The following is a 25,419-nucleotide window of genomic DNA, read 5'->3' as shown; positions in this document are numbered from 1 at the left end:
TCATGGTTGACCTCCGCCAGTTTCAGTTGAGTTTCCCTTGTGGTAATTGACTTTCCATCGTTATGACACGTTGAAAATGGAGCAGGGTGCTTCCCATTTCCATTTCCATACCCATCCCTCCGTAATCTTGGCGCATTTCGCCTGAATGTGACAGTTTTGCCATTGGGCTACCAATATCCTCGCCCCACTGCGCTGCTACCCAGTCGTCTGTCTTTGTGGCAAGCGCTTAACATAGGAATTCAATTTCCTGCAAGTGTCTCCGTGAAATATTCCCGGACCCCTGGACCTTAGCTCTCCTGGCCGCTAGAATTTACCATAAAACATACCGGATTTAGCGAAACCCCTCTGCACCGGAAATGCTCTTGAAAAATACTCCAAGTAAAAGTTGTTGGCAGTCTCTGTTTCTTTAGTGGGCAGTTGGTGGTGGGTGGTGAATGGTGAATGGTGTCCACCAACCACCCACTGGGTTGCCTTCACCTTGACAATGCCACTGTGATGCAAGACAGTGGAGGTTGAGACAGAGCAGGGAGTAAAATATCTCAACTCTGCTGGAATTTAGTCGGGAATTGGAAATTGAAATTGATAGGGACGCCATCACACCGGGGTATGTCGATTGAAAAGGACGCGAATTGCTGGGCAATAAGACGATATACCGCTTAAGTAATAAGGCACAAGGACCTTCGTTAAAGTTTCCATTTTCCTTCGAGTTAAGCTCCAACCACTTAATAAACCCCACAATGAGTGCCACCCTGGAAAGGCAAGCGCCTCACTGAAATTACATTTCAATCAATGCGCAGCGCTGTTTATTTGTTTTCCTAGGCAATTTGTTTCAATTTGATGGCGCAAAACATTAATTGAAATCAACCACATCCTGCCTGCGTATATACATATATACGAGTATACTATATATGTACATATGTGTGTGTGTGCCTATTGTCCTTGTGGCGTTGCTGTCACTAATTTGATTTGCTAGTTTGCCCCAGTTGTTGCTCGGTTTCCACATAGTTGTTCCCTTGGCGCGCCCCCTCCTTTCAGGAAATTGAAATGAATTATTTGTCATAAGAAGGCGGCAAATCCTTGAGCCTGTCTTTCCCTGCCGTACTTTATTCCATTCCTTTTTATATTTTTTTTTTGTCATTTCTGGGCCAACTCTTTCCACGCTCTGCTTGCTGCCCCGCCCACTGCCCACCGCCCCATTTTTCTGGCCTGACTTTGCATAAATGTAAACAGATTTGCCTCCAGAGACTTGGCAAACATTTTTGCTAAATTGAAAAGTAAAGCAAACAAGTGTAATATACCTATACCTACTTCTGTATGTGTGTATCTGTGGGTTATATAGCTATACACCTGACTTGGAATCGGGCATCAGCTCGAAGATAACAGATTGCTGGCTGTTTGGGACTCGAAATATTTGTTTGCATATGATTCTCTACTGGATATGTGCTGCTGCTCAGCTTGAATGTTAATTACTTGTATCGAAACATTTATCGACTTACTAGCCATTTATTGATTTTCTATATTTTCCACTAAACCGCCAATTCGGCACCGCCCTTAATTATTTAATACAATCACGTTGCTAAGTGGATTTTCTATATGCATTTGAGATGGGCTGTTAGCAGGTGGAAGGTGAGCTGTCATTTTGATATTCGATGCGAGTCGATTAGATTCAGATTCCTGCACATATATATGTACATATATAAAGCGTATATAAACAGTGGCTGCTATGCCGTGCGATCATTAAAATTGGCCAATTGATAGTTCCATTTTGGTGTTTATAGCTCGACGCCTTAATGGGAGTCATGCAATTCAAGTTTTGTTTGGACAGCTGCAATCTTTATGCCATGGTGAAAATAAATAAATATATCTAATTTTCCTTTGTTCGATTTGTGTAGACATAAATAATTGAAATCTGTGCAGAAAGTGTCGTATTTGTCCAACAGACATAGAGATTAAGTGTAAAAGCAAACTTTGCGTTTTCCCAGAAAACTTAAAGCAGCATTTTGCCGATAGAAATTCATGATGGAAATCTTGCTTCTGACGGGAGAATTTAATAGAAAGTGTGGGAGAAATGCCTTAAACTGCATAAGCGAGGAATAAATTAACAAAGTGTGGCTTGCAGCTCATAATAACATCGGTTTAATTAATTACCCCAGCGATTCTCGACGTTTCTCCATCTTCTAGGACCCACTTTTTCACCATTTTCAACCTCCTATTTTTTGCCTACGTTCTACGTCTCTGAGCGATTAACATAAATCCCTGGCACGTGCTGAGAGTCTCTACGTTCCGGTTTTATTTGCATTCTAAAAATTGTATGCAAATGCCAGTGGATGAGATAGAGCTCTTTGTTTTGTTACAACTGTAAGGCGTTGGAATAAATGCGATAAGAATGCCGAAATAAATCAAAACCAGAAGCAGCGTCTAACACACAGATACAGATGCAGATACAGATACATATACAGAGACAGATACATATGCAGATACAGATACAGATTCAGTTTCACATTCAGATACGGATACAAATACAGATACAACTTGATAGATAGTGAGGTGTGAACATTTCTAAGCAATCGCCGTGAGCGAAAAATAGAAAATCTGGACTGGTTTTCTTCTGCTGCACAAAAAAAAAAAAGAAAATCCTTTCGACTTCGGGGGAAAAGTGTCCAGAGAGCCGGTGCGAAACTAACTGGCAGCAAAATAAAAAGCAAAGAAAATGGAAATGGAAACGGATAACTGACAGTCTGAGGTCATTCTGCCAATTATAATGCAGCGAAGGACTGCCGACGATGATGAAGTTGAAGGCATCCGGAAAAGGCAGAAGAAAGTACAGATGATGATAATGGCAATAGAAGTGAAAAGTCCCTACAAATGACAGTCGAACTGCCATCCCTCGAAGTTCTAAATAATCTTAAATAAATATCTAAAATATATTCTTAGTACGATAATAACCAGAGGGCCAACTGTATCATCAATTGCACTACAGAATTGCAGAGGGTTGAATGCGATGTGCAGATTGATGATGAGCCGGAGAGTGATGATGATGGCTGCATTAGGGATAAGTTTATCCATTAGAATTCAACGGCAATCCGGTAAAAGAGAGCCGGAAGGCGAAGAGCACCGTAATGCAGTGAGAAATGCCGGAAGAAAGTAATACATTCACCTTAAGTAACCCGTTACACGGAGCTCGTAAACCGAAACCACCGCCAGAAAGTTGCGCACATCATTGCAAATGCATCAGAGCAGAGGTCGTGGAGTGGAGGGAAGGGAAGGGAATGGAAGGGCGGGGCGGGAAAAGGCTGCAGGGGGATGGGTGGGAAGTTTGGGGGGGGGGGGGGAGGTGCGAGGACAGACGGAAATGGAAATGGGCTAAAGGACACGTGTGTATCGCCCTTGCAACTTTGCAACATTCATGGCTCTGCGGTTGACTTAACCCCTGGAGCACCTGCGTCAAAAACTGTGGCATTCGCAAAGGAGAACGGGTAAACAATAACAGATTTTTATTGCGTAAGTTAAAACGCTGGAAAAACGTCATCTGAATATATATGAGCACATTTAAAGTACAGGAAATTCAGGTTATAAAATATAATAGTTCATAATCATATTGCTTTCCATCGAATGCGTAGAGGGTTCTCTCTTGTTTTAAATTACAAATTCCTTGTTCTCTGTGCGCCAAACAGGGTCAAAAACGGGTTAAGGTTCAGCTCACATTCCGTTTGGGTTCGGTTCATTTTAATTCCGATGCGGGTCGAGTTCTTTGGGGTGGCATATACACGTAAGAACAGGGAAAGTCGGTCCAGTTTGGGGTTTCAGCCAGCAAACAGTTCCGGTTCAGTAGACTCCAAAGTGATTGCGGCGACACAACGTGGCAGGCTACGTTGGATAACCGTTGGATGGCCTCCGGCTCTCTCGGCCCTCTGGATTGCTGGATTCCTGGTGCTCCATGGTTCTCCTGCTATAATGCTATAATGCTATACTGCTGATGCCTGGCCTCCTGGGGCATCAAAGCACCTGGCTGGCGTTCACCACTTGCTTAGTGGTCAACAATGTGGCTGGCCTGGGTTTTCCAACGAATTTTGGCCTACTTTACGGAATGGTAAGCTGCCACCGCCCCCGCAAATGGGCGATTGCAAAGCCATCAAATTTGCCACCAGAGTTCTTGGGTTGTGGCATTAATCCCGGATATGGGGCAGTATCGTTATGAATGGAATGCCTGTGCGGCAACCGAGTGATTTCGATCCACTTTTGGCCAGCCAGCTGCATGTGTGCATGCATTCCTTGTAAACCAGTTTGGTAAGCGGATTTAATTAGGGTTGAAACTAGACGAGCGCACTAACCGACCCACTGGACAGTCCAGATAAGGATTAGCAACGAGTCTCAAAAGTGCAGTTAGGCTCAAAGGCTCTTAAAGATGGTGAATTATTAATGATTGGCTCGTAACTTTAAGGGAAATATAAGCTGTACAATGTTTTACTTGTAAATTGAAGTATATACTAATAAACCACCCTTTGCCATTCGATTTTTGCAGCTGCCAGTACTACGTGAAGAGCCATCCATGGGTGCTGGCCTACCAGGGCGTGATCACATTCTTCGTGCTGGCCAACTTCACGCTGGCCACGTTCATGGACCCGGGCATCATCCCCAAAGGTATGTAGCGTGCTGAGCAGGGGACAAAGCCAGTCGTCACGGCCTAAACTTGACTGCATTCTAGCCTCGCCCGACGAAGACTGCGAGGAGGAGCTGCGCGCCCCGCTCTACAAGAATGCGGAGATCAATGGGATCACCGTCAAGATGAAGTGGTGCGTCACCTGTAAGTTCTATCGTCCGCCGCGCTGTTCCCACTGCTCCGTTTGCAATCACTGCATAGAGGTGAGTTAGTATATTAGTAACTTTAAAGTTGTAACTTAACTGAATCCATCTTCGTTTTTAGACCTTTGATCATCACTGTCCGTGGGTGAACAACTGCATCGGCAGGCGGAACTACAGATTCTTTTTCTTCTTCCTCGTTTCGCTGTCCATTCACATGCTGAGCATCTTCTCGCTGTGCCTGGTCTACGTGCTGAAGATCATGCCCAACATCAAGGACACGGCGCCCATCGTAGCGTATCCTTTTGCCAAAACACAACACTCTTTATAACATTTATATCCCCAGCACTCATACTTAATTGAAGTTCAAAATCCCCCCTTGGTTTGCCTTAACCCTCTCTTCTCCGTATATAGCATTATCCTGATGGGCCTGGTGACCATACTGGCCATCCCCATCTTCGGACTGACCGGCTTCCACATGGTCCTGGTGTCGCGGGGTCGGACAACCAACGAGCAGGTGACCGGAAAGTTCAAGGGCGGCTACAATCCGTTCTCGCGCGGCTGCTGGCACAACTGCTGCTACACACAGTTCGGACCTCAGTATCCCAGGTGAGTTTACCTGAGGTGACCCTCACAGGCAGGCCCCACTGTAGCACTTCTACCGCTCGGGGGCGTGCGGAAATTACAATAATAAATAACCAAATTGAACTGCCAATTATGGACTTCAAATTACATGGCCCCCGGGGGGGGAGGCAATTCGACCCAAATTGAAATGATAGTACAGTAGATTGCGAGCCTTTGCGCTTAATAGCCAATTATCTTGACATTTCGTTGCACCTGGGGGTATGGACTCCTAGAATATCAAAGAGTAAATAGTATGTAATATGTGGATATTAAAAAGCTTTTGGAATATAAAGAGTGGGTTACTACTCTATTGGGGTTTCATAATACTTTTCTATGTGGCCGCCCTTAACTTATATTTATTTCTATGTATATTTCTATGTTTTATTGATCGAACTTGCATATCCTTCATCTTTGCAGCCTGCTCAACCCGAAGAAGTACGCCTCGCGGCGATCTCAGGTGCAGAACCAGGCGATCAGCACCATTTGCAACGACAGGAGCGGCCAGCAGACGGGCGGCGGGGGCGGGGCCGGCGGCAATGGTACCGCCGCGGTGTCCGGTGGCGGCGTCGGTGGAGCGGGCGGCGGGGGCGGTATGCGCGGCACTGCGGTGCAGTACTCACCACGCTCCTTCTACGATGCGAGTCGCGAGAAGCGGGGAATACAGGTAAAGACTTATATGGCCGAGGGCAATGGTTATAATCAACGGTCGGGCAGCACAACGCTTTACAGTAAGGTGGGTAAACAACAAGATTTTGCAATATCACCGAGAAAAGCGAAGCAGTTGCTATGCGAAACTCAGATTCCTATTCCATATATCTATGTATCCTATAACTATTGTATCTAATAGTGCGCCTCAGGTGGCAATACAGCAATCCCTCTGCTCAACTTGTTTCTAAAAAAAATACATTTTTAAACGTAATATAATGTCTACAAAATAATAGTGATAATTTTTCATTTATTGTGCAAGGGTTTACTTGCTTACCTATGCTAGTTTCCAACTAATGTTTATTTTCCTTGAGCGATTGCTGAATCCACCTGTTGTTGTTGTTGTTGTTATTGTTGTTTGGCTTAGTTCATGTTGTTGTAATCGTAATTTGTGTTTACTTAACTGTAATTGTAACCGTTAACCGTTGTTTGTTTATGTTTATGTATAGTTTTTTGATTTTGTTTTCATTTCCCATCTCGCTTCAATGTAAACAATTTTCCATTTCCATTTGCCTCTTTCTTGACCTCTTACTTTTTGGTTCCTTTGGTTTTTGGTTCTGTTTCTGTTTCGACTTTTTTCCTTTGCTCATTTCGTTGATTTATCATTTGCTGTAATCCCATAATAACCCCTAGCCCCGCCCACACCCCAAAAGCGCCCCCTTCACCCGCTTAATGCTTTGACTAATTAACTACAAAATCGATATAAATATAAACATATATCCCATCTACATATATGTATATGTATTTGTATATATATGTATGTAGAGAGCTTTATATTGCGGAGAAATCTGTGGAGTATCTTTGTGTTGTTGTTCTTGTTGTTTTCATCCGATTCTCTGCGTGGGCGAATAAAAGTTTTTCCGCTTTTCCCAGCTGCTGCTCCTCAGCACACATCCTTCAATCTTTCCTCTGCACTGCAAAACTTTTTTGGCTGCCGCTTCAACTTCTTCACCTTCTTCTTCTCCGGTTGCATTTACTATTATTATTTTCCTGCTTTTCCTGGCAAAAGACAACAAAAAAAGAAACAACAAAACGGGATGTTAGTAAGTTAGTTAGTTAGTGCCACGCCCGTTTAATTGAAGGACAAGCAAACCAAATGATGCACAACCATTTAGAGAAAGCAACGCTCACCCACTCAAAACTTTTCCATTTTCCCCCCTTTCGCCACCCCTCCCATTGTAATTGCCTTCCACTGTCCTTGACATCTCATAAAAAATACAGTGAAAGCTCCGGCAGACGGACACTCGCGAAGCAGGGGAAAATGTAGCTGTGTCACTGTACATAATTGTGTGCCCATAAATAAATGTGAACACCTTTGAAAAAAGCTTTTCAAAAGCCCAATCAAGTTTTTCTTTTTGTTTATAATAATTTGTATTATTTTAATATTAGAACTTTGTCCAAGTCGGTCCGCATGATTTAAAGCCTATTTTAAACAATAAACAATAATTGCAAAACCAAATAAAATATCAAAAGAAGAATATCAACTTTTCACGTCCCTTTTGGGAACTCTGCAAACTGAACAAAAACCAATTAAAAATAACTTGGTTGCAGATTAAGTTCTCGAAATACAATCAACTGAGAAAAGTGGAGGGTTTAATAATTTTCAATTTAAAATCACAGACTTCGGACTCACCGGAGCGGGTTGTGTGTGTAAGTGTGTGTGTGTGTCACTTTTCTCCTAGTTTTCCCCACCTAAGTTTTTCCACCCTCCCGTTTTCTGGAATTATCTCCGCATTAACCCCACTTTTGCATGCATGCGGTTGGAATTTCCTTTAGTTGGCATTTTGAGTTGCTGAATTTGAATTTCCCTATGAATTTTCCGCCATCATTTGCATTTCCTGCTGCATTTCCCACTATTATTGCTATTTAGTTGACTCGTTTTTCACTTTTACTGGGCACCTTAACCCCTTCGATTTCCGTTTGTATATGCCGCCCAGAGCTGTCGTTATATCAGTATATATATATAGAAGTATATAGCATACATACTTATATCGAAAAGAATTGGTCGCATCTCCAAATAAACCAGCAAATGCTAATGAAAAAAAGAAAACAAAACCAAAAACTACACTTACTGCAAGCACCGAGAAAGGTAAAAGACTTTTAAAAACGATATTAAAAACTCACCAAAAAATTGAATTCTTTTTTTACGAATCCATTATTTACCGATTGATATTTGAATTGCCCTGGAAAATCATTGATTTTAATTTATTGTCCCATTATTATGTTAATTTCTCTCTGGTTTTTCTCAACAAATGTTTCATTTCCACCCATACTCCGTACTATTTTTCACTTTATTGAATCTATTGGATCTGTCCAGTTTTCCCTTTCTCTCCACCTGTCTGATCCACAATTTATAAATAATTATAAAATAATTTATTAGTATTTTTGCACAGATAAATTTGGCATTCAGTAAGCATTTATTTATTTTAAATCCGTTTTAATTATCAGAATAATAATAATCTTTAAACTGAAACTCCAACTTGTCGATTTTCATTAGAATAAGAAACTTTCTTTGCGTTTCTCTTTCGTTTTGGAGAATTTAAGTCGTTACGCAGTGCTTTTTCGAGTTTTCCCCTCTTTCTTCTCTGACTTTTCCACTTTTCCACACTTTTTTCCCGCCGACTCCTGTTTGTGAAGTTAATTATGCTGCGGAAAGTATTTCCACGTTGGGCTTTCCTTTCCACTTAGGCCACAGTTTGCGTTCAACTACAATTAATTACAGCAGGGGGCGAGGGGCCAGAAGGAGGAGGCACACCACCCACCTCACCCCACTGTCCACGATCCCCCTTTCCCCACCCAAAAAAAAAAAAAATCAAATAAGAATCTCCCTCAGTTCCCTTGTTTCGATTCATTTCATGTTCCTTCATTTCGTTTGTTATTCGTTACGGTTTTCATTTTCACAGGATTTATTACTATTTCGAATTAAATAATACTCTTTAAAAGAATCATTCCCAATGGAACACAGTTTCGTGTGCGTTTTTAGTAAATGTTACTTATGCGTGTTGAAATCCTACAGTTCGTTGAACTTTTCTTAAGCGAAACCCAATTGAAATGTGTGAAAATGAAACTTTAACCAGTCCAGTTTTTCTCTACTTTCCACTGTTCAGTGTTTTCATTTATACATAAATATATATTAATTTTATTTTTTTTTTTGTGTTATTTTGGAAATGATCGCAACTAAATGTAGGCCTAAGTCTGTGTCGATCTCATCTCTTTTTCGCCTGTTCGCCAATGCCTTTCTATGGTCCAATAACTAATCCTCTGATCTACGACATCGCAGCTTTCGCCCGGACGTGAGTGCTCCGACACCGACCTGGAGCCGCCGCCCGCCTCCCAGAGCCAGGACTGCGAGCCGACGCCTCCGCTGCAGCGGCACAACTCCAGCAGCTTCTATCTGCCGCAGGTGAGCGACGCCGGCGGTCTGAACGGCAGCGTTTCCACGGGCGGCGGAGGAGGCGGCGGCGGCGGGGATTCGCCGCGCCACATGCGTCTCTACCATCCGCGTCACAGTCCGCACGCGAGGCCCAGGTGAGCTAATTAGCCATAGTAGTCTTAGCCCCATTAGCCACAGGTTGCACTGCAAGAAAAGATGCTAGACTTGGCCTTACTTCTATTAGACAGCAGCTAGAAGAGTCGCCATTTGAACTCATACTTATGTGAACTTGTACTTATTTAAACGTCCACTTATTATAATGTTTAATATCTATATAGCTTCGTAATGAAGTATTTTATGTTTAATATCTATACAGCTTCGTAATGAAGTATTTAATGTTTAATGTTTTAATACAGATTCATAATGAAGTGCATTTTGTTGTTATTGCACTTCCTATCGGGCTAGTTACTTTCCCCCCCTGCCCAACATTTACGAAATATGCATATGCTCTAAATATACCCCTTAAATATGTTGCGTATACGACTCGTTGTGCAGCATTATATGCTGGCAATTATTTATAGGCTCTATATAGGCCATAGGTTATAGCCTCTAGGTTAGTTGCAAGATTGGATTGCATCCCTCTCCTTTTGAGTTGCCCTAACATAGTGCTTTCAAGATGTTTAAAGCCATTAGCCAAGGATGCTGACCACTTACTCTCCCATGTATCGTATGTATCCGCAGGGGTCTGGATCCGCAGCGGGGCTACACGAGCGACGCCCTGTCGCCGGACCATCCCGTTGGCTATGGCGTCGCCATCGGCGTGAATGGACCGCAGCAGCAACAGCAACAGCAGCAGCAACAACAACAGGCGCTGGCGGCTGCAGCGGCGGCGGCGGCGGTGGCAGCACAAAATCAACGCAGCGCGACGACCACGGCCACGCCCACAATGCAGCAGCGGATCAAGCCGCTGGGCGTGGCCACGCCCCTCGTGATGGCGAGTCCAGTGCGAAGGTGAGTGTGCGCCTCCAGATCCAATTATGCGCCATATGTTTTCACGGTCCCCCCCGAATCCCCAACCACCCCCACCACCGAGTTGAACCCCCGCCCCCCGCTGTTGTTGTTGTCGTAGTTGTTGTTTTCGCTCTTGTTGTTGTTGCTGCTTTTACAGCTTAACCCCTGCTCAGCCAAATGGCCGTTAAATGCTCAAGCTCAGTTGGAAATTCAAAAAGTTAAAAGATTCGTTGTTTTCCATAATACTAGTTTAATTAATTAATTTAATTGATTGATTTATCGCCAAAAGATTAGAATACATTTTAATTTTTTCCTGCTTCAAAATGTTCAATAATATATTTAAAAACATATTATAGATGGTCAAAGCTTTGAATTATTCTAAATTAGTATTAGTTTTTAAATATTTTTGTTTATCTTAAAGGGTTAAGCGATTCGTGTGTGTGTGTGTGTGTGAGCAAGTTTTCATGTAGGTGTGTGTGTTAGTGTTAGTGTTAGTGGGTGTTTAGTTTCAACGCTTTTGATAAGCCGACACCTCAAGCTTTAGCTTCACCGTTAGTTTGTTTATTTGCTTTATAAGTTTGCCGCCCACTATAGTTTCCTTGTAGGCGTGTGAATCCAAAGAACTTATTACGAAATTTAAAGCTATATATGTATGTATGTATGTGTAGTTATATAGATATTCGCTGGAATTAATATCTGTGAACTAGGATACTTCACTCTGTCGCCTTCCCCTTCGCACACTTGATAAGTAGAATAAAAAGGGATGGCTATAGAGGGCGAAAAAGAAAGAGATGCCCTGTGGGTCAATAACCCCAGTTCCATACACGAGTACACCCCGTCTATCTATCTATATCTATATATTTATATCTGTTGCACCTTTGCGTACCGCTCATCAATTTGGTTGTTTTACCACTCATTTCGCAGCCGGCTCCTTTTTACTTCCATCTTATGAACTAATTAATTATTTTTTCCCACTTTTTCTTTTCCTTTTTTCGCGTGATCTATTGATTTGGTCGATGTAGTCAATACTCAAATTCTGAGAACAGTACTAATTCCTAGGCTTAGCTTAAAGCAAAAATAAAAACCAAAACAAAGAAGTCCAACAAGAAACAACCGAAAGAACCCAAGAAACAAAAATAAAAAATACGATTACCTTATAAGTTTAATACAAAAAAAGAGAAAATAAATATACAAAAAAATAAACTACTAAATACTAAATAAGCAAAGAAGTCTGTAAGTTAAGCCCGAAAAAGGATCAAATGATATCGAAATACAGAGGGGAACAAGATAAAAGTTAACTGAACCGGAAACTGAACCAAAAACCGAACCGTTCCGAACCGTTTTGCACATCTGAGATTCATCTGAGATAAACCACACACTTTGTCGTCGTCGTTTCTTCCTTCCGCACGTTCTTCGCTCTTCTTTCCACCTTCACCCGAACCACTGATCCACAGGCAACCACTTGAACCACTCGAACCACTCGCGAACCACTCTGCAAGTGCACCCTGTAAACCGATCCGATCTGAATCTGAATCTGAATCGTTATCCGTAGACCTACTCGTACTTCTACTAAGCACCTACTTCTACTTTCTTTCTGCCGCGCGAGGTGAGTTTTACTTTCTTCTTTCGTTTCGTTTTGTTTCGTTTCCGTTCCGTTTTCGCTTTCATACTTTCGTTTCCGTTTCCGTTCATTTTGGTTGCCGTTTTCGTTTTGCGTCCGCCTTTAACCCTCTCTCACCCCCTCACATTCGCATTTAACCCTCGGTTCAGGTGTTCCTATTCCACATGACTACATTCTTCGACATTTTCTCATTTCTCAATTGTGGTCTTTGTCTAAAGTACTTTCTTTAGCTTAAATTATGGATTTCTTCTTCTGCGGTCTATGGTCTACTCTCTGTTTTGGATTAACTCTTAACTAATTTTCTGATCTGTCTTCAACTTACAATTCATAATCCGATAGAGAGGCATATTTAATCGATAGGATCCAAGTGACCTTTGAATTCGAAGTTGTCAATGATAAGCTATATACACAAGGTATTGTACACTTAGGACGGAATCTACTCGGAATCTAGCTCTCTGAAACACATTCGATATTGGAGCAAATTCCAGAAAATTTGTAGTATACCTTTTCTACTTTTTCGGCATTCGGCTCTCTAATTTTGTTCCTCCACGTTCCAAGTTCGTAAGATCAACTCAGGAGCGCTCGAATCAACTATAAATCGAGAGAAATTCATAGAAATCTGGGAAGTCTGAGGAAATTTGGGAAGATACCAAAACGCCTAGAGGAATCGAGAGCCATCTATAAATTTCTAGTGTTGATAGAAGACTACGTAGCCAGGCTACCATGAACAAGGCACAGGACTCGGACTCTAAGCATCGAAAATCTCTGAATCTGCTGGACAAGACGATGCCCATTTCGGTGGCCACCGCACCACAGTTGCGATCTCGCCGCCAATTCAGTTTCAATGGCCTGCGGTACGAGATGAATGGGCTGCTACCATTACCGCCACCCGCGCCCACGGCCACGCCGCAGGTGCAGCTCTCGAGGCTCCGGGCAGGTGGAGGAGTTGGTGGCTCCCAGGAGCGCAAGCAGACCGGTGGCTCCAGCCACTCGATGAATGCCAAATCTATCGTCGAGTCAGCCGGCGGCGATGGTGGTGCAATGCGGCCGGATCGAAAGGGTGTCTTGCCCAAGCATGTCAGTTTGGGTGACAGAGCCTCGCTGATGAACGGCGGCTTGCGCTTGCCCCGGAGGAGCGAGTTGGGCTTTCCCACAATGAAACCCACAGCGAAAAGGTCATCCTCCCAGTTTGCCATCCAAGTCAAAGGGCTTGACAAGAAGCTGGAGCGTAGGGATGCTCCAGAACCTATGCAGGATCGAGAAGCCCTCAGGCGGGAGAAGAAGCATCGTGGCAGGCCGCATTCAATGGAATTACAGGAGAGCAGGACATCCGCCACGGATCAGTGTGAACTGACCTCCCAGCAGAGCTGGATGTTGGCCCAGACCCTGCTGAAGGCCTACGGAAGCGGACTGCTGCAATCGTCCACCGGCAATGGAGCGTCCTCCAAGATGGACTACATCACACTGACCGGATTGGTACTCGGCTGCGTGGCCTCCCACGTCCTCTTCTTCCTGTGCTGGTACTTCAGTTGGCTGAAGAACCGGGCGATCGGGCTGCGAAAGCGCTTTCTGGGCAACGCCAATCTGTGGGAGTTCTTCGACTTGGAGGACACCACCCGGTACTCAGTGCAGACCAAACTAGTCATGGCGCCGCTGATCCTCATCTGCGGCCTGCTCTACTGTGTGGTCAATCTGCTGCACCTGGTGGTGCAGGTGGTGCGATCGGATGTGCCGCGCACAGTGGTTGTGTTTGTCCAGCGTGTGGCAAACAGTGGCCTCCTGGGCACCATCACCATGGGACTGGCCGGTGGCGGTGGCGGAGGCAGTGCAGAAATTCGTGGACGCCATCATCAAGCGATGCGATAACTCTAGTCACCGGTCCGCCGAGGATTCATCGCTTATCCAATGCACTAGTGTTAACATAGTCATTTGCAATGTGCGCGTGGCTTCTTAATTAAAGCACAATAGTGGTACAACAAATTACATTTATTAAAACAGTGGTTACTTACACGCCATTTGGGTTTTTGGGCCACTAAAAAGCATATTGAATTAACTGGAACCTGGAACAGTCAGCAAACATGTTTCGTGTGCCAATAACTGTCCTTCTCTGTTACTAAACGACCTTAACCCCAAGCTGTTGTTTTAACCCCTGTTTAGGGCCATTACATCACCCACATCAGATCGGATCAGCACATCCAGTATATATCTGTACCTCGCTCATCGATTTGCTATCGTTTTTCTAACCGTCAGTTAACCGAGAAGTTCAGTTTTAACATCCAGACGTTAACTCTGCAGCAGCTTTTGTGCTTGCGCTCTCAGCATGCTTTACTACTACTAAGATTGCTGCAAACCAGTCCTACTTAGCCAGTCCTTGACTCATTTTCGTACCTCGTGTTTCCCCAACAGATCTAACCCGGGCACGCCCACGCAACCGAGACGCCCCGATTTCATCGGACTGAACGCACAGGCGGTGGCGCAGCAGCAGCAGCAGCAACAGCAGGCTGCTGCGGCGGCTGCAGCAGCGGCCTATTACGAGTACACCAGCGGCCTGCCGCCGCAACATCCGCAGGCGCCCAGCATCCAGCAGCAGCAGCAGCAACTGCTCCTGCAGCAACAGCGTGTCCTCATGCAGCACCAACAGCAGCAGCAAGGTGAGTGCTACTTAGAGCGGCATGTGAAGTCCTTATGCAACTCTCCTTTTCCCTCCACAGCTCTGCAGCAGCAGCAGCAGCAGCAGGCGGCGGTACATGCGGCGCATCCGCAACACGCCGCTCTGGCGCAGGCGGCGTACGGCGGCAGTCCACAGAGGCGCTTCCTCTCCGAGGGCGAACTGGTGCGCCAGGGTGCCGGCGGAGGCGTTGCCGGCGGTGAATTGTCCTACGCACGGTCCAATAATACGGTGGATAATATACGAGAGCTGGCCGGCAGTCCGCAGCGCGGCGTTTACATGTGGAAGGACACGTCGCCGGGATTCACTAGCAACGCCGGACAGCAGCAGCAGCAGCAGCAACAACAGCAGCAGGCACAACAGGTGGTCAGCAGCGGGATTGGCAGCAGTACGGGCACGCTGTCCAGCAGCGGAGCCGCCGTCGGTGTGATGCCGCATGCCCAGTACATGACGGCGGGCGGAGGAGCACATCCGCTGATCATGACGCACTCGCGACTCCAGGACTACACCATCCAGCAGCAGCAGCAGCAGCAGCAACAACAGCAGGCAGCGGCGGCTGCGGCAGCAGCCTCATATCATCGCTCCAATCCGACGAGTCCCACCACCATGCCACAGGTGTCCGGCGCTGGCCAGAGCTATATACTGCGCTACGGTGGCGGAGGAGCGGCCGGAGCAGCCGGCAGCAGTGGTAGTTTAGCCAGCGTGACCGCCAGTAATCCCGCCACTGGTGGCGGTGGCTATCAGCCAGCATTGCGCGGCGGAGTGGCCGTATTTCCGCCCAATCCGCTGGGAAATCAGGGCGGTGGCAATCTGCAGACGCAGCCCTCGCCACAAATCAAGCGAAAGCAGACGCCAACGCGGCCCATGAGCTTTGTGCGAGCGCTAGAGATGGCGGACTCCATGGAGATGCAGTCAATGGAACAGCAGCAGAACGGCGGAATTCCCGGCAGCGGGTCGGTGGGAAACAATCAACAGGCGGGCGGCGGCGGAGCTGCCGGTCACCTAATGCAGGGCAACGCCACCAATTCGGGCACTCCGGATAGGGCCAGCATCTACGACATGAACTACGAGATCTCCGTATAACCCGTGGTGGTGCCCGTGCTCCTGATGCCACCCGCCAGCCAAGCGCCGGGGACAGCAGCCGCTGCTCCAGCTGCTGCAGTTGCTCCAGTTGCCATCGCCGGTCCGCAGCCACAGGGGCAGTTTTACAATGCCCAACTGGAGCCGGCTGCCTATGCCTGTGTTCCTGTCTTGCCCCTCAAACCGATAAGCAATGGAGTAGGAACCAATAGTCATCAGCACCACCATCATCATCACCAGCAGCAGCAGCAGCAGCAGCAGCCGCATCAGCATCAGCCGCAGCATCACCAACATCCGCACCAGAACATCCAGAACCACAACCACAACCAGATTCAGAACCAGAACCAGAACCAGAACAAACGCAAATTTTCAACCTTCTTTTAGGAAAGGGAACTATCCCGTCTTTTTTACCGAATGATTTGAACGATGAGCATGTAAGGGTGTATCTATAACGAAACGAGAGCTATTTACACCAGATGTGTGTGTATATAAGTTGCACTGCTGTTGTAGCTATTGCTAAATTTTAAGTCATTTTATTATGTAATTTTTACGCTTTGTTATTATGATTTTAATTTTAATTTTTTATTGCACGATCGATCGGATATCGAAAGGAGTTATTTATACGTTTAATGCTTTCTATATATGATCGAAAATGAGAAAATAGAGTGGAGATGGAGATGGAAATGAGAATATGAGATAAATTAAACACGAGCATGTGGATACAGATACAGTGCGTTTCATGGGTGCAGGAAATTCCCCAAGCTAATGCCACGCACTGTATTCGCCCTGCCGATCTGCTATATCTATTATACATATAGTACACACATATATGGAAACCTTTTGCAATCAACATGAAAATCGCCAAAATTTGTACGTGTTTGTGTGCGTGTGCCAGTTTGTGCGTCTGTGCGTCTGTAATGTGTGTGTTTAACATTAGTCTTTATAAATTTATATCTATTTATGCCATATATTGTATATAGGATATGCTACGTCAGGTGCCCAGGTGCAGATAACTTTGTCATTTGTGTACATAGGTGAAGAATGTGGAGGGAGACGGAGGAGGAACCGATTTGTGCTAGGTATCCAGAGATTATATAATGCGTTGGCGAACTAAGCGAGTGTCCGTTCAACGAACTCCAGGATCCGGACGGTCATATGTCATATGTCTATGCTACGGGTTGTACGGAGGGAGCATCTCCTAATTTATCATAATCTGTAAATAGAAACCCGTTTTGTAAGAACTACACCTCCCTCCTCTCCATTCCGCAGTCCAGTGAAGCGAAAGGTTATGTCGTCGCCCAGTACAGTGCGTTACGAGGCTATATGTGCTTGTTGTAATAACTATTCATTCAGCAGCCTAAGGTTTCATTCGAAGTCATTCTTTGGGTTCAGCAACCCACATAGTTTCGTACTCAGGACCATGATTAGAACGAAATGGCATTCGCACCATCACACCGCTGCGCCTACAGCTCCGAAACGCACTGTACTCGGGTCGTCAAACACTCCCAGACGAGATTTAATGTTTTTTTTTTGGTGCCCTCATTTACTTAGAATTCGTAAGAGAGCCCTAATCTGGAGCCGCGATTTAATGATCGTGCAACTTGAATGTCGTCCACTTTGAATCAGTTTTAATTTTCCTGTACATAAGTGTAACAACGCATGAGAATTCTTCGGTTCGAGACTACCAACTTGCCTTTATAGGCCCAACTTTGTTGTTATGTTTTTAAGTGAACTTAGCTTTTATACTACCAATCCCCGTTGCCCCCCCTTTTCAAGTGTGTGTTTGTGTGTTCTTGGATCAATTCGATGGCATGTTTCAGCTCGATTGTTTTACTCCTCATTAAAATGCAAATGGCAAATTTCAAGCGATAATATCTGTAAGAAAGTTAGCTATATATACACTACACTCGCGCGATCGATCGCGAACGAGAGAGAGAGAATTATACATGTGTAAGGCGATCAATCCCCAATCCGAATCCGACCCTCTTCCCTGGCCACATAGATCATGAGAATTGTGCAAGGATCATAACTTGTATAGACTATGCAGTAAGGTGCGCGACATAAGTGTCTGGAGCGGGCAGTTCCTTCCGTTTTTTAATTAAAACTTCAATTAATCGAATATGAACACTTCCAGTTGCAAGAATTTTTGGTGGCTACCTTATACATATATATATATATATATATATACATATATGGCTGTTCCCGTCACGAATTTCGCACACCTTATTTAACGGATCAAGAGTATATATTATACACACGTATATTTAAGCGTTTTTTTGCTATCACATTAATTCATGAATTTGCAACAATATTTAATATAAATACCGAAATGCATATACAAACATAAAAAAAGAGAAGAAAAATCATTAAAACAAAAAAAAAAAACAAATGTGTAATGTAAAATGTAATGTGAATGAGAAGGGAATGAAATTGTTTTAGATTTTTATACCAAATTTAATTAATGTAAACCACGACTTGTTTTTTTTTTGTATACCACCACCCCTGTAATCCCCGTCAGAATGCGAGTAATCCCTGCCAGCGAAATCCTCGAGTTCTAAATTGTTTTTTTTTTTTTTGTATTGAATACTTAAGTAATTTGTAAATTATATGACAAGTAATCAAATAGCAAGCATAAACAGCAAGGCAATTAATAAACAATACAAATAAAAATGCAAAACCAAATCGATGTTTACTTTCTGTTTGACAAAAATATAGATTTATTTTAGACTCAATTTAGGCTTAACTAATTAATTAATTGGAATTATCAACACTGTGTTCAACATAAACGTAATCCTAGAAATTGCACTAGAGCAGCGACGAGGTGAAGATCTGCTGCAGGATGTGAGGTAGCTTGGTGAGGTCCATGCACACAAAGCTCTGACCAGCCGGCATTTCAGCATTGATTCTGAAAGTGATGAAAAGTGCAGATATAGTAAAGTTTAAGTACAGTCCGCGTCATACGTACTCATCCGCCTCCTCGGCCAGACTGCCAATGAAGATGGCATAGCCCTTGACCTTCGGCTCGCCCCGCTTGAGGGCCACAGCCAGATCCTTGGGAGCGATGCCGTAGCGCTGCAGATTGGCATCGCTGAGGACCACGACGATGGCGTTGTCGTAGTCCTGCTCCGCACCCAGCGTGGAACAGGCTTCGCGCGCCGCCTTCACCGTGGAGTCGCCGGACCAGCAGAACTGCGAGTGGGCGTGCATCATCCGGATGGCCTCGAATCGCTCCTTGTCGTTCTTCGGCGGACTGCCGGCGGTCACGAACGGAATCTCCCAGCCCTCGCCGCTGTGGCCGATGATGTCGTAGACGATCTTCTTCTCAAAGCCCTCAAAGGCCTCCATCACCATGACCACGGCCTCCAGCTGACGGTCCAGCCGTCCATCGTAGCCATTAAACCTGCAAGATGTGCATTTAAGTGGGCAGCATAAGGATAACGCTATCAAACTTACCTGTACATCGAACCCGATACATCCACGACCAGCTTGAGTCGATTGGGCTTCTCCTGGACATGATCAGCCCAGGGATTGGCCTCCGCCCGTCGCCTATAGATGTTCTTCTCGCCGGTGATGCCCTCCACCAGCCGCGTGTCATCCAGATCGCCGTGGGTTTGGTACTTCTGCCACTGGCGCTCCTTGCTCTTCGTTTGCATGGCCTCCAGGACGGCCTTCAGTTGCTGCACCTGCTTGCGATTGGGTTCGCTGAACTGGGCATACAGCTGGTGGTCGTGGGCGGACATCTTGATCTCCTTGAGCTTTTCCTCGAACGCCTTGCGATTCATTTCGCGGGCTGCCCGCTTGATCTCCTCGGGCACATCGGCCTTCTCCTCGTCGCTCAGCTGATGGACCTTGTGGCCCTTGTCCAGCCGGAACGGGCCACCCTTGCCACCCAGTCCGGCGGTGTCACGCCCACCACTGCCACCAGCCCACGTGTTGCCGCCGACATGCGGTTCGTTCTTGGGATCCAACTTGCCGAACTTTGGACCGGAGACGCCCAGTCCGCTGTGCCGATTCACAGATGCCTGCAGGATCTTCTGCTTGCGTATGGCCTGGATCTCTTCCTCGGCGTAGGACTCGATGCCGTGCTTGGCCAGCACTTGGGTGACCTGCTGCAGTGCCTCCGGTTGATAGCGATCGAAGTCAAGCACATTGCCCACCACCTCGGACATGTTCTCCTCCGGATAGCGTTCCAGATGCTTCACAATGCTCACCACTTCGCGTGTGGAGTACGGATAGTTGAGCATTCCCTCGTCCGCGAGAGTTCGCAGTTCACCGAACGCATTAACCAGGGTGCGTAGCGTTTTGATGGGCACCTTCGGTCCATACTGTTGCAGCAGGAAGATCTCGGAATCCGGATCGGGATTGCTGATGGCGTGGCAACTGAATACATCGCCCAGGGCGGCAAAGAAGTCGTTGCCCAGGAACGGGAAGCCCGGACGATTGGCCAGGACTATTAGCCGGAAATCGGGATGGGTTTCAATCGAGTTGGGCACCCTTCCACCCTCTCCCGGTGGCACAATCCTTCGTCCATCGGCCAGCACCATCTCGCCACTCTCCACCAGAGTTCGCAGTATGCAGGTGACATTCACTGGCGCCTTATCCGCCTCGTCCACGACAAGAACATGACCAGTGCGTACAGCTTGGACCAGGGCGCTGTCCTCGTACGACACCTGGCCATCCTTCAGCGTCGCCTGGAGCGTCAGACTGTGCACCGTGGTGTCGCGATGCAGTTGGATGTACTCTCGAGGACGCTGCATCAGTTCCAGCAGGCGGTCCACCAGCTTATTCTTGCCCACTCCCTGGTTGCCAACCAAGAGGAGGTGCTCGCCGATGAGGTAGTCCTGCAGCAGACGCTCCAGCAGCTGCACATGCTGCGGCATCTCGTAGAACAAGGTGTGTGGCACCTTGGATAGCTGCGCCTGCGTAGGATTGCCCAGTGGCCAGCGTGTGGAGCCGATCCGCAGCGAGTTATCCTCCACAGCTATTTGATTTGCTTTGTTTGTCGCCTTACTCCCACGCGGCCTGATGCCCACCTGTTGGATGGCCTGTTCCAAGGCACCCCGTGACAGGGCCGGCATAAATCTGGCCAGGAAGGTGTTCTGCAGCATTTCGTGCACATCGCTGAGCTCACTCTCCGGATAGGCTGCCAAACGGCGGGCCAATTTCAGCAGTTGCCGGGTGGAGAGGGTGCCCGCCAGTCCCTGGAGCAGCGGCTCCTGTGAGGATCTCAGCAGTTGGGCCAATTTCAGCAGTGGCTCCATGCCCGCAGGGAGATCTCCGCCACACAGCTGCCCCAGCAGTTCGTCCTCTTCGCTCTGGCGCAAGGGACGCAGTTCCTGGTAGAGGAACAGACTGAGCAGCTCGGGTGTCAGCCAGCTGGGTTGGCCGCCGCCAAGACGCGGAGGCTCCGCCAAGGCCACCACGCGGAAGGACTCATGCATGGGTAGGAAACCGAGTTTACCCAGCTCCTCCTTCGAGAATCCCTGCTGGAGCAGTGCCTGGTAGCGATTTGCTCCCAGTAGAGTGGTGCCATCACACAGCTGCAGTTCACGATCGTGGATGAGGCTGGATAAGAAGTATTCTATATAATACATCACATTAATGGAGATATGTCGAACTCACCGCTGCAAAACGCTGGCCGTGCTCTTGTGCAGGCGATGCAGTCCATTGAGAACCGCCACGGATCCCGATTTGGCAGCTCGCACCAGCGGTGAATCCCTCCACACGGTGTCTCCTTGGGGACTCGTGATACGCTGCTGGACGATATCCCTGCTGGTCATGTCCTCGTACAGCATCATGGGCTCTGAGGTTTGCTGCAGGAGGCGGAGCAGCTCCTGGGTCAGGGTCAGCTTGCCGACACCCTTCTCACCAACGAGACACACATCCCCCACAGCGTAGGCTTGCAGCAGACTGGCGAGTGCCTGCCTCTGATGCGGCAAATCCACAAAGTTGGTAGCAGCCGGAGGAGTCTGTCCGCCAGGCAGATTAAGCTGAAGTGCGCCCAGTTTTATGTGGATCTGGGAGTCTTCCTGGGACTGACTTTCGATTTTCTTAATGCTTGGACTGGGCACCAGTTGGATATCCAGCTTCTTGAGTAGCTCCTCGACGCGCTTCTTCTGGTCGGGCTTCAGCATGGCTTGATATGGATAAATGCGACTGATGACATCGTGCAGGCTCAGCGAGGGATTGGCCTTCTGCAGGAGCACAAAACATTTGAGCATTTTATGCGGAAAGGTAAGAGCAGAGTTTCACCTACCAGCATCTTGACACCCAATGCCAGGTTGTGGATGGGAAAGTCGGGCAGTTGGAGCGCAGGATCCGCCTGCTGCAGGGTCAACGCGAATGTGAGCAGCTGCTTTAGCTGCTCGCCGGGCACAGAGGGCGCCTCCTGCTGCAGTTCCTCGTACAGCTCGCCGTAGGAATATGTGGTCACATTGCGGGACTGGAAGCGGGAGCGCAGCGGCGGATCCAGTGGGGTGCCCTTGTACTTGTGGGTGGGCAGACCCAAGGCCACCACCCGGAATTGCTCCGATACGCGTAGCAGACCCCATTCGTCCAGCTGCTCCCGCGAGTGTTTCTGAATAATGAGTAGCGATTAGCAGGGATCAGGAGACTAGGAACATGGCACACAGGTAACATACCTCTAGGAGCTTGTCGTAACGCTCCGGCGACATCAGGAACTTGCCGCTCTCCAGGTGCATCTCGCGATTCTCCAGCAGATTGTTGAGTATGGGCAGCACATTGCGTTCCGCGTGCTCCACTCCATCGAGGACCAGCACTCGACCATTGAGCGCCGCTCGCACGGCACCCTGATCGTGGAAGATGGCCGCCCGGTCGTGGATCTCACGGCGCTGCTTCAGGTCGCTCTCAGTGGTGTCCCTGCTCAGGGCCACGTACTCCACCTCGCGCTGCGTCAGCTCCAGGAACTGCATGGCCAGCTGGCGGCGCAGGGGACCCGGTTGTCCCAGCAGGAACATGTCCTGACGCAGTGCATCCTTCTGCAGCATCCAGCGCAGGTGGTGCAGTGCCGATTGCGACAGCTGAAGGGTGCCATCCTCGGCGTATTTCACTATGGAATCGAAACGAAAAGAGTATTAAAGGTTGCTTTCAAACATAAATATATGCTCCAAATACAGAGTTTATTAACTTATAACTTATGTGTATATATAACTCCGGTACATATAATTTATCACAAAAAATAATGATGGAGCGGCCGGCGATTTAGCCACGTATAAGATATATAATGATAATATGTGTGGCTTGTTTTCACATAGGAATTCATCCAGATCAGTGGTTCATCGAAACCGTGGGCTTTTATTTGTTGGCCATGGACTTTCCATTCTTTTCCTTCGGCGTTTTCTTCGCCTTTATCCCGGACTGGATGATGCCCGTGGAAGCGATGCGCGACTCCAGCTTGTCGGGGCCCAGCTCCTCGAATCCGACGATGACATCCTTGACCTTTCTGTCCTTCACCAGCAGAATCGACGGCAACTGCTTCATGCGCAGTCTGCAGATGAGGAAAGGAGCGTTCGCGCCCTCCATCTTGCAGAACTTGGCCTCCAAATGCTTGGCCGCCAGGATGCCCAGCTGCTTGTCCACAATCTTGCATTCTTCACTATCTTTGTCGTAGAAGTGGCACACGAAATTATGCGAACGTTTCGACATCTTGAAGAACTTGGCCTCGTCGCAAAGGTCCGTGTACTTGCCATGTCCATTACTCAGCCTCTCCTGCTGCTTCGTTTTGTGCAGTGCCTTCATCTTGGACATCTAGTTCCTAAAGTTTTCGACTTTGTTGAGTTCAAGTTATAAAGTTCAGCCTTTATGTTTTACAAAACGTTTGAATCATTGCCCACTCTGATCCACAATAAAGGATCTTTCTTAACTACATTATAGTTACGGATGTATCTGCTTCTAAAAGATGATATAACGACATGATATGATGACGAAATGGCTCTGCAAGGCCAAGATCTTCATGTTGACCTTTGCACTGGCCAGAGATCTGGGATACCCACTGCCCGGCATCCCCATGCTCACCGTATTGCTGCGGCACCAGTTGCGGATGCTTGGGCTTGCGCAGCCGCACGCTTACATCGCCAATGGTCAGGCTGTCCTCCACCGGCTGATCCTTTCCAGCCGTCGTGCTCGCCCAGCTTCGTCGTGGAATTCTGGCATTTCGGAGGCTGTGATGCAACAGGTGGCCGCTGCAGGAGCGCAGATTGGCCAGCATGGCCGTCGCTGGCGTTTGGGTTGAAGGGGGGCTGGCTAAAACAAACTGCAAATCGCGGCAATTCGCCGCAAAGAGTTTGGATTTTCTGCGTATTTAGTGGGATAAAACGGCGGTGTTCCGCGCGTGTTTACCGGAACAGTGCTGCCCATGGGCGAACAGCTGTTGTGCCAGTGGTGCCCATGTAGGCATATCGGGGTTGGTGTCCACACTAAGCGTGTATCGAAAAGGCCTATCGGACAGTGTGGCCGTAGCCCGCGTGGTGGCATTGTTGATACATCAAACGAAGCACGCAATTGAAGAATTCATTACATTTGCATTAAATTTAAACAACTAAACGTAGAGCTAGCTAGTTAAAAATGACCACAGCAGCGCGTCCGACCTTCGATCCCGCCCGCGGTGGCTCCGGTCGCGGCGAAAAGGATCTGAGTGCCCTCAGCAAGCAGTACTCCAGTCGCGATTTGCCAGGCCACACGAAACTGAAATACAGGTAAGAAATACAAGTAATTATTTGTAATTTATTAAATTCCCCGTCTAATTCGTACGTGTGTTGCCCGCAGGGAGACGGGCCAGGGCACCAGCGAGGAGATCCGCAACCGTGACTTCCGCAAGGAGCTGGAGGAGCGCGAACGGGAGGCCCGTTCTGGATCCGGAGCCAACTCGTCGTCGGGCAAGGCGCTGCCCTCCATTGTGCGCAAGGCCATTGAGGCGAACAACGCCGGCGGAGGCAGCAGTGCCGCGAAGCGGGCCAAACCGGACGCAGTGCAGCAGCAAGCGTTGCAGGCGCAGCAGCAGGCCGCTAATTTGGACGCCGATGAGCCGCTGGACAACGATAGCTCCGATTCGGACAGCGATTCGGATGACGATGATGCCGCCCTGCTGGCCGAGCTGCAGAAGATCAAGCAGGAGCGCCTGCAGGAGACGGCGCGTCGCGAGTCGGAGAAGAAGCAGGAGGACGAACGCATTCGCATGGAGAACATCCTCTCCGGCAATCCGCTGATCAACTATGAGCCCGGCACCGCCGCCTCGGCAGCGGGACGTGCGTCCGGATTGGGCGGCGATCTGAAGATCAAGCGCCGCTGGGACGATGATGTGGTGTTCAAGAACTGCGCCAGATCTGCGCCCGACAAGAAGACGCACTTCGTCAACGATGCCCTGCGCTCCGATTTTCACAAAAAGTTCATGGACAAGTATATTAAGTAGCCGCATATAGGACTCGCTTTTTTTGTATTAGTTTAAGTAAACCAATTGTCAACTTTCTTGGGCCTTCCGCCCCCCAAACTCTTCATTAAAATTCGCATTTCGTAAGCCAA

At 47.4% G+C, this 25,419-nt stretch overlaps 4 protein-coding genes across 9 annotated transcripts in view; 3 read left to right on the top strand and 1 right to left on the bottom strand.

Annotated features, from left to right (window-relative positions):
- The window catches only part of LOC120456750 (neurogenic protein mastermind), a 31,245-nt gene extending 12,696 nt beyond the window's left edge, over nucleotides 1–18,549 (top strand). Inside the window, exons 3-11 of one of the 6 annotated variants that reach the window (XR_005616861.2) lie at nucleotides 4,523–4,641; nucleotides 4,706–4,863; nucleotides 4,925–5,097; nucleotides 5,215–5,409; nucleotides 5,842–6,088; nucleotides 9,410–9,657; nucleotides 10,244–10,513; nucleotides 11,536–12,119; nucleotides 14,541–14,675. Coding sequence is in view for 4 of the 6 variants with exons in the window: in XM_039643741.2 (XP_039499675.1) it covers nucleotides 4,523–4,641; nucleotides 4,706–4,863; nucleotides 4,925–5,097; nucleotides 5,215–5,409; nucleotides 5,842–6,157; nucleotides 9,410–9,657; nucleotides 10,244–10,513; nucleotides 14,541–14,785; nucleotides 14,846–15,885 (2,764 nt within the window). In the remaining 2 variants the exon portion in view is untranslated. Of the gene's footprint in view, nucleotides 1–4,522; nucleotides 4,642–4,705; nucleotides 4,864–4,924; nucleotides 5,098–5,214; nucleotides 5,410–5,841; nucleotides 6,158–9,409; nucleotides 9,658–10,243; nucleotides 10,514–11,535; nucleotides 12,120–14,540; nucleotides 14,786–14,845 lie in introns of those variants that run through there. The other 5 variants (XR_005616860.2, XM_039643744.2, XM_039643742.2 and 2 more) reach the window with 5 other exon arrangements.
- On the top strand, nucleotides 12,554–14,104 carry LOC120456751. The gene has a single exon (XM_039643745.1). The coding sequence runs from the start codon at nucleotides 12,858–12,860 to the stop codon at nucleotides 13,998–14,000; it is 1,143 nt and encodes a 380-aa protein (XP_039499679.1). The 5' UTR covers nucleotides 12,554–12,857; the 3' UTR covers nucleotides 14,001–14,104.
- Nucleotides 18,550–18,570: 21 nt separating the features above from the next.
- LOC120456748 (von Willebrand factor A domain-containing protein 8) lies at nucleotides 18,571–24,260 on the bottom strand. The gene is made up of 7 exons (XM_039643739.1): nucleotides 23,917–24,260; nucleotides 22,524–22,951; nucleotides 22,139–22,459; nucleotides 21,505–22,076; nucleotides 19,336–21,447; nucleotides 18,848–19,282; nucleotides 18,571–18,787 (listed from the first exon to the last, which is right to left on the bottom strand). Exons 1-7 carry the CDS (start codon nucleotides 24,107–24,109, stop codon nucleotides 18,688–18,690), a joined length of 4,161 nt encoding a protein of 1,386 aa, XP_039499673.1. The 5' UTR covers nucleotides 24,110–24,260; the 3' UTR covers nucleotides 18,571–18,687.
- Nucleotides 24,261–24,348: 88 nt separating this feature from the next.
- On the top strand, nucleotides 24,349–25,419 carry LOC120456749 (protein CWC15 homolog). The gene is made up of 2 exons (XM_039643740.1): nucleotides 24,349–24,596; nucleotides 24,667–25,419. The coding sequence occupies exons 1-2, from the start codon at nucleotides 24,466–24,468 to the stop codon at nucleotides 25,307–25,309; spliced, it is 774 nt and encodes a 257-aa protein (XP_039499674.1). The 5' UTR covers nucleotides 24,349–24,465; the 3' UTR covers nucleotides 25,310–25,419.

Source organism: Drosophila santomea, chromosome X (genome assembly GCF_016746245.2).
Source record: "Drosophila santomea strain STO CAGO 1482 chromosome X, Prin_Dsan_1.1, whole genome shotgun sequence".
NCBI lineage: Eukaryota > Metazoa > Arthropoda > Insecta > Diptera > Drosophilidae > Drosophila > Drosophila santomea.
This window is presented reverse-complemented; position numbering and strand designations above follow the sequence as displayed.

Excerpts from the sequence above, each read along its gene's own strand:
- LOC120456751 (XM_039643745.1), top strand. The coding sequence starts at position 12,858 with ATGAACAAGGCACAGGACTCGGACTCTAAGCATCGAAAATCTCTGAAT.
- LOC120456748 (XM_039643739.1), bottom strand. The coding sequence starts at position 24,109 with ATGCTGGCCAATCTGCGCTCCTGCAGCGGCCACCTGTTGCATCACAGC. Across the intron at positions 19,283-19,335 it reads GTATCGGGTTCGATGTACAG|GTTTAATGGCTACGATGGAC; the intron begins GTAAGTTTGATA and ends CACATCTTGCAG. Across the intron at positions 18,788-18,847 it reads CTGGCCGAGGAGGCGGATGA|AATCAATGCTGAAATGCCGG; the intron begins GTACGTATGACG and ends CATCACTTTCAG.
- LOC120456749 (XM_039643740.1), top strand. The coding sequence starts at position 24,466 with ATGACCACAGCAGCGCGTCCGACCTTCGATCCCGCCCGCGGTGGCTCC. Across the intron at positions 24,597-24,666 it reads CACACGAAACTGAAATACAG|GGAGACGGGCCAGGGCACCA; the intron begins GTAAGAAATACA and ends TGTTGCCCGCAG.